The 8,075-nt window shown below is 40.6% G+C and overlaps 1 protein-coding gene across 1 annotated transcript; it reads right to left on the bottom strand.

Moving 5' to 3' along the window:
* Window positions 1–1,507: 1,507 nt before the first annotated feature.
* LOC122810536 (histone H2B 1.1-like) lies at window positions 1,508–1,936 on the bottom strand. The gene has a single exon (XM_044082116.1). The coding sequence runs from the start codon at window positions 1,934–1,936 to the stop codon at window positions 1,508–1,510; it is 429 nt and encodes a 142-aa protein (XP_043938051.1).
* Window positions 1,937–8,075: the final 6,139 nt, after the last annotated feature.

Genomic DNA, 8,075 nt, shown 5'->3' with positions numbered 1-8,075 from the left:
GTAGTCCAGGATTACCCCTCATGCCACTAATGGATAGAGGCAGTTCCTAAATGCTGCATCCCGTACATGGGCCCCCTCAAATTATCTGCAGTATGATCACAGTTATTTTCACTAGGGCTAATATACAATTATCAGCCATGGGATAGGTAAGACCAATCATAAAATGTTAATTCAAGCACCAAAAGGGAATTAGCTAAGCTTAAAATGTCCTCCAGGTGAACCTATGTTGTTGTATTAAATAGTTATAAAAAATTGCCCTTTTTAAATCACTAAGTGCCCCTCTCACCCCCCCCCCCCCCAGTCTTCAACAGCTTCCGGCGCCGCTGCAAACTATACAAGCAAACTGGTTCCAGTACTCATCTACGCCTTGCCAGCTCCCACACCTAGACCTTTCCTCATTTTTCAAGGAGCAACAGGCCATCATACTAGGGCTGTATACTCATCCAGTTGTCTAACTCCCTTTTTCAAGGAAGAAAGTGTGTCCCATTGCTTAATTTGGAATGGAAATTTGCTCTAAGGAAGGGGCAAGCATTCTGTTTCAAATTTGTCTCTCCATCATGTTTTGTTTATTTGCTGAAGCAAGTTTAGAATCCTGGTTCTAGTATTAGTGGAACTATTTGATTTGTGGAGATGTAAGTGGTCATGGACTACTGCCTAGGTACAGATCACCTAAGAAGTATACAGGACACTGAACAAAAGGGACAGTGCTTCCAGCTTCTCCTTTTAAGCCTGTCTAGATAGGAACTTCTGGGGTCTTTCCAGTTGCTTGCTATGCCTAGTAAGATACATCCCTGAAGGGTCACTTTGTTTGATAATAGGTCTGATTAATCCAGAGTATACATATAGCTTGGATCTACATGAAATACCTCTTACAATCAGCTGCACCAGGTAAAAAGATTTTCTAACCACTGCTGCAATATGATACTCAAAGGTAATAGAATTATCTACCCATGTTCTAAGGTCTGTCATCATACTTTTGTTGTGGAAATGTGATGTATCCATTTTATAAGATGGATGAAGGGACTGTTTAACAAATGTAATGCTATTACATTTTTATCATTTAGTTTTAACCCGTTTTCTGAGTACCAGTTGTTGACATGTTTGACTTCCACGTGGAGAATCTGTGTATCAGAGGGGGCCTTGAGGATGACACCAAGTTTGTAGTTGTCTGTCGACTTGGTTAGCCAAAGATCCACGTTTGTAATTTAGAGATCTATGAAATATATGTTGAATAATATAGGTCCTAGCACAAAGCCCTAAGAAATACCAATGGTCACCTTATGTCTACTGAGAATGCACCTGCTACCCTCACGAAGCGTGTTCTTTCTCTCAACCAACTTGTTATCCACCTAACTATTTAGGGGTTAATTTGGAGCTCATTCAGTTTATGTTAGGATGTCTTATGATTCTAGTATGCTGGCTGTTATCTACTGGGTATGAGTAGGTAGTACCATTTTTGATAAATTTTGAGCAGTGCTGACTGTTAATCTTTCATAAGTTCTTCCATCTAGTTTTCAGTGACCAAGGGCCAGTTTGGGTTTTCAGGAACAAGGACTCTCTTACTTGGCACTTGTATACTTGGTGATAGCTTTGGTGCCCTTGGACACAGCATATTTAGCCAGCACACCAGGCAACAAAACCACACAGCTGTCTGACTCTCCCTCAAACTGATTGTCGAGCGCTTGTTGTAGTGAGCCAGACGAGAAGCTTCTCCTATGATCCACTCAAAAATATCATTCACAAAAGAGTTCATGATATTCATGGTTTTAAAAGATATTCTTGTATCAGGATGAACCTGCTTCAAAGCCTTGTATACATAAATGGAATAGCTCTCTTTACGACTCCCGCGGCACTTCTTTCCATCTTTCTTAGCTGGTTTCTTCACAACCTTCTTTGAACCCTTCTTAGGGACAGCGGGTTTTGCTGGTTCAGGCATTCTCGATAAAAGTTTTGTTAAATAACCTGTTTTTTTAGCTATCTCACAGATCGATTCCAGTCCGTGAGATGGCATTCTGCTCTATCTCTCCCCTTCTCTCCCTGTAAAAATGGGAGTCCCCAAAGGCTCTATTCTTGGCCCATTACTTTTTAATGTCTTCACTAATCAGATCTATACTTCTTGCCCCCGTCATCCTTGGTACAATATGCAGATGACCCTACAGTCATCACCAATGCTGACACCCTCGCTGAACTCATCTCAACCACCCAGGCATCCTTTAACTCAGTCGAAACCTGGCTCTTTAACAACCTCATTATACTGAACCCAAATAAAACGAAACTAATATTCTTACCTAAAAATCTTAACCACTTCAAACCTACCTTCTCAATACTGTCTCTCAATAACACTCTTATCATTGTTGCGTCTAACACTAAACTCTTAGGTGTCATTATAGATGACCAACTTAAGTTTGACTTACATGTTAATAATTGCATCCACAAGACTCACCTAAAATTGGGCCTTCTTTACAGAAATAAAAATTTTCTCACTAACACAGCTAAAGTAACCCTTTCCCATGCTTACCTCTTACCTAGTCTACTGTATAGCTCTCAAATCATCACAAATCTCAACTACTCTCTCCTCTCCAAACTTGAATCGACTTACAACAATGTAGCCAGATTTGCAGCACACCAAACATATAAATCCTATCATTGTCTCTCACTAAAGCACCTAAACTGGCAAGAATTACCCCACCAGCTCCTCCTCCTCTCTCAGCTCCAAATCATTCACTCCATTCGATATTGACCCTCTTACTGCCCCAGCTTATCTCCCATTATTCCCCCACTAGATCTCTATGCAGCTCAGACCAAGACCTTCTACAGATCTACAAACCCAGAACCAAAATAGAATGTAATGTCTATAGCTACTATCCTTCCATTTCTTGGAACAATCTGCCAATAGAGATCAGGTCCCTCAATCAACTTAAACAATTCAAAGCTGCCACCAAGGAGTAATTGAAAAGTCACTGGTCCTGTCACTGTACTCACCCTTCTTAATCTTCCCTACTTTCCCTCAGACTCTGTCCTACCTGTCCTCTACATTGTTTTGCTCTACTGACCTCTTCCTCTCTCTACCTCAATGCTCCCCATAGCCTTCCTTAGCACACTGATGCCTTGTATGCCACCCAAGTACTGTTAACCTCCTTACATACTATTAATAATTCACATCTCTCGTCTTACTCCCTCAGCAACTGTAAACCATTAGCATGTTTCCACCTCACCTTCCTTGATTTACAACATTGTCCCTACACTTATATACTGTTTTATACTACATCTTTATTATACCTTTATCAACACTGTTACTTACTGTTTTTTATTGCATCCTTATTATTACTTTTTTGAACTTTCAACTACTTACTGTAAACACGTATTTTCTGTATAACTTGTTAATTACTTATGCATAACCTTTATTGTAATGTTCATTTTATTTATTTATTGTATTTATTTTACATTTGTTAACCGGGGATGTCTGACTGAGCCGAAAAGGCCGTTTTTCAGCAGAGGCCCGGGGAGAAAAGCTCCACAAAGAAAAATTGCAGATACATTTAGTTATTTAGACATGATCAGTATACACACAAATTACAAAAGACATGTTTTTACAGTGGTATGCGGCACATCAACAGTCACAGTGAAGAGAACAAACAAAAAAATATTAATTTAAATATAAAGGTAATTAATAGATTTGTGGTGTACAGCTGAAATTTGGAACACAGGTAGAATACATACATAGTACACAGGTACAGTACATACATTGTAGATTAGCCAGTGTTTGTAAGTAAGATTGAAAATTATTATCAAGTACTCTAGATTTAGTATGTATACCTTATCTGGTTTCACTAGCCTGGGGAGCAATCATGGCACTGCCAACTTTGCTTGAGATATTGCCTGATGAGGTCTTTAAACAAGGCTTTGGACGATGTGTTTTGAATGCTAGTGGAGACAGAGTTCCATTTTTTAGCCAATGAACTACTATATAGCGCATCTCCAAAGCTATTGTAGCTGTTGGTGACTTCTAGTAGTAGTTTATTGATGATCTAAGAGGCCTTTTGGCTGAGTGATGTTGTACTAGGTTTTTGAGGGCAGGACACTTATTAGGGAGGGAATAGATCAAATAACAGAGGCAGAGCTGATTGTAGGTTAGGAGGTTGGGCAGTTCAAGCCAGTGGAGCTGTCTCAAAGCAGTACAGTGATAAGTTCTATATGAGCAATTTGCAGCAAAGCGGGCAATTCTTTTATAGCAGGCTTCCATTTTGCTTAGTTGAGATTAGTCAGAATGGGAGGTGGATAGAGTAGGGTGGATAGAAGTTGGGAGCGAGCAATGGCTGATCTTGTGCTCTTGGTAAGAAATGGTTTGATATGGTAGAGTGATACCAGTTTGGCATGTACTGGGAGTCTGTGATTATTCCCAGTAGCTTAGCCTGTGCCACTGGAGCGACTGGAGTAGCATTTGTGGAATAGATAGTGAATTGACTATTATCACTGCTTTTGTTAGAACTGGTTATAATCGTAAGCTGGGTTTTCTTTGGATTGAGGATAAGTTGGGCTTTGGTAAGGTAGTTTTCAATGTCAGAGAATGCTAGTTGAGTTGTTTGCAGGAGGGTGGGAATGTTTTGTGCAGCACAGATTAAGGTAGTCTCGTCTGCATACTGAATGATAGATGCATGCTGTGTGGAGGTATGGAGGTCATTTGTGAAGACTGTGAATAGTAGTGGTCCTAAGATAGAACCCTGTGGGACTCCGATAGTTATGGGCAGCTGAGGGGAGAGAGAGAATTTTCCCATTTCACAGCTTGGTACCTGTCAGTTAAGTAGCTTTGGAACCAGGTATGAGTGGAATTTGATAGGTGATATTGGTTAGTTTGTTTAGCAGGATTTGGTGTGAGACTGTGTCAAATGCTTTGGACGTATCCAAAAAAAGAGTTGAAACCTGTAGGCCTTCATTTTTGAGACAATTTACTGTGTCTATGAAGCAGGGGAGGGCTGTAGTGGTACTATGGGCAGGTCTGAAACCATGCTGAGTAGGTGACAGGATGTTGCTGTCTAGGAGATAGTTTAGCATATGGGTATGGATGCATTTTTCTAGGATTTTGGCCAGGGGGGAGAGTAAAGCAATGGGCCTGTAGTTATTAAGTTCAGTGGAGGTCCCGCCTTTATGTATGGGTGTAACATAGAATATTTTCCAGAGTTTGTGCACATAGTTTTCAACAACTGATTTATTTATGAGAGTGGAGACTGGGATAGCAATAGCATCTGCTGTGAGTTTCAAGAAATAGCTGGGGAGTAGGCCTATTTGCTGTTGATGAGGTTTTTAGTTTGGAGAGCATGCTTTTGATTGAAGTGGTGGAAACTGTTTTGCGGGTAAAGCTTGTATTAGTGTTATTTGTGTTGGGGGGGATAGTGAGGAAGGAACTGTCCTGTGATACTAAGGATAGAACTGAGTTCACAAAGTGGGAGTTGAATTGCGTTTCGATGGGAACTTTAGTGTCAGGGGTGGTTGGTTTGGGGGTAGCCTTTTGGATAGATTTTAGTAGCTGGTTTACATTTTTACAAAGATTTTGGGAGTTGTGTTGGTATTTAGTTTGTAATGTTGCATAGTAGGACTTTTTTATCCAGCCTAATGCATTTTTTTGCACGGTTGCGCAGTTCTTGGTACTTAGTTAGGCTTTGTGTTTCTTTGTTTTTTGATAGTAAAGCCAGGCAGTGTATCTGGACTTGAGGATTTGTTTGGTTACTTTACTGAGCCAGGGGTTTGTAGAGGTTCTAACCTTGATTTTGCGCAATGGAGCGACAGTGTCTAGGTGTTGTAGAAATGTTTTGTTGAAATATGCTACAGCCTGGTCAAGTGGGAGGGATTTTAGGGGGGTCCAGTCACAGTTACAGAGTAAAGTGTTGAGGACCTCAAAAGAGATTTTTTTGTGTTTCTAGTGGATATATAGTTAGTGGTTTTGCATATTATTTTTCTACTATGTGTAAAGTGTATTATGTTGTGGTCACTTAAGGTGTCTGGGAGACTGCCTGTGTGAGGGTACAATGTGGGGTTGTTAGTTAGGACCCAGTCAAGGATGGATTCCCTTTTAGATTTTTTTATCACATCTAGTTGGAATTTGGACTAGCTGCTAGTAGCCATGGAGATTTATTAGATTACTTGGTGGTTCTGATATACAGGTGAACCAATCTAGGTTGAAATCCCCCAGAATAAGGGTTTCTTGTGAGTATGTGGAAGAACACCAGAATATGAAATCTTCAAGGCTAGCAGGTGTATTACCAGGTGGAATATAGATCATGATTGTGGTGATGACCTTTTTAGGGTGAAGTTGAAGTTGTGAGATAAGTATGTCCCAATTATTGGGGGAGGGGTAAGAGTTTGGTAATTGACGTTCAGTTAAGTTGGACTTGTACAATAAGGCAGTTCCACCCCCTTTACAAAGTGGCCTGTCTTGTCTAATGATATTGTAGCCAGTAGGGAGAACTTCTGAGTTAGCTATGTTTTTATTTAGCCAGGTTTCTGTTAAAGCAACTATGTCTGGGGAGTAGTATGCTATTTTGGCTTGGAGTTCAGGTATTTTATTTTTGATACTTCTAATATTAATATTTAGCATTAAAAGGTGGTTGGTTTTGTTGCTGTTGTTGATTTGCCCAGGGATGAAGAAAGTGAGGGTGTTATGTTCTGACATTTGTGTTGGAGCAGTTTGTGTTGGACAGGATGGATTTGGGCCTGGGTTGAGGTGGATATCCCCACTTATGGTGAGCCTGGTGTTAAAATGGTGATACAGATGTTGGAGTTTGGTGAGGAGTGTGAGAAAGTATTGTGTTTTTTTGGAGTAGGAATGAGAGCATATGTGTTTAGTTCTGAATTGGTCCGTTATGTAGTTCTTGAACAACTGTGGGCAAATATTATTATAATGTGTGGTGTCTGTATATGAGAGTGCATAATGTAGTGTTGTGCTACTAAGTTTAGGGATATTGCTAGAGTGACAACGTGGTGTTGTAAAGAATTATGAGAAGACAGACTACACTTAGTTGTGTGATAGTCATGGTTATAAAGTTTAAGTTGATTCTAGGTGGGGGTCTGAATAAGAATTATAGGGTTGCACTATATGTGGATTGGGAAGTAGTGTGGGTGATGTAAAAAAATGCCTAGTGGGAATGAGAGTGATTGGAAGTATTTTGTGTGGAGCAAGTTGGTGTGGTATAATGTGATATGACTTGAGGAGCTGTGATTGGTGGAGGTTGTGTGAGGGTGAGCTATGGGTGTGGCTGTGATTACTATAAATGTAGAGGTAGTGGGGACGGGAGGGAATAGGGGGCAGGGGAGCAGAGAGAGCCAGAGTGTTTGCAAGGGCGAACAGAGCGGGGCAGAGCCCACCAAGACAAGAGAAAAAAGTAAGTATTACTTTACAAATCTGAACACTTTAAACAAATTCCTGAGGTCTAATGGCTTACCAGCAAGCGGAATGTAATTGCTGAAGAGCACTTGTGTCCTGGTGGGAGACTAGAAATTTAAAGATGGCTCCATGCTCAGCAGGATTCTAATATAGACGTAGTATTGGGGAGGGAGATAGCACAAGGGGTGTAAACCAGGTGGAATGCAAAGAAACCAGAGAGGAAATCAGTGAAGGCCTCAGAGGGGGTAAGTAATAATTCAAACTACCTGTAAAGTGAAGGAGAGAAGAGACAGCAAAGTTTATTAAGGTTGGGAGTGTGTCTTCACATTGACTTGCTGATTAGTAACCAGTTTGTGCACAGATTAGAGTAGGGAGATACATTAGCAATGAAGGGGAATGTATAGAGATGCATATAAACAGGTGGGCCTCCAAGTGATACAAACTAAGGCAGAAAGCTCTGAGAGGGCTGCTTCATGGTTAATTTAGTCACAGGGATCTGAATTAAATGTATACTGTCTACTGGATAGTTAGGATTACTGTACTAGCTGGGGGGGGAGACGCAAGGCTACAACAGTCTAGTTTTATCAGCACGCTGAGAACTACTAAGAAATACTGCTAATGTAATAGCTTCACTCTCATAAAACATGCAAGTAGAATGCCTGGGTGGACTGACCCTGCTCTTGAGGCTCAAAATGTG

Source organism: Protopterus annectens, chromosome 9.part0 (assembly GCF_019279795.1).
Source record: "Protopterus annectens isolate FY-2018-M chromosome 9.part0, PAN1.0, whole genome shotgun sequence".
Lineage (NCBI taxonomy): Eukaryota > Metazoa > Chordata > Ceratodontiformes > Protopteridae > Protopterus > Protopterus annectens.
The sequence above is the reverse complement of the archived record's forward strand: the minus strand, read 5'-3'. Positions and strand labels throughout refer to the sequence as shown.

Bases quoted from the DNA above. Each gene is read 5' to 3' on its own strand.
- LOC122810536 (XM_044082116.1), bottom strand. From the start codon at position 1,936: ATGCCTGAACCAGCAAAACCCGCTGTCCCTAAGAAGGGTTCAAAGAAG.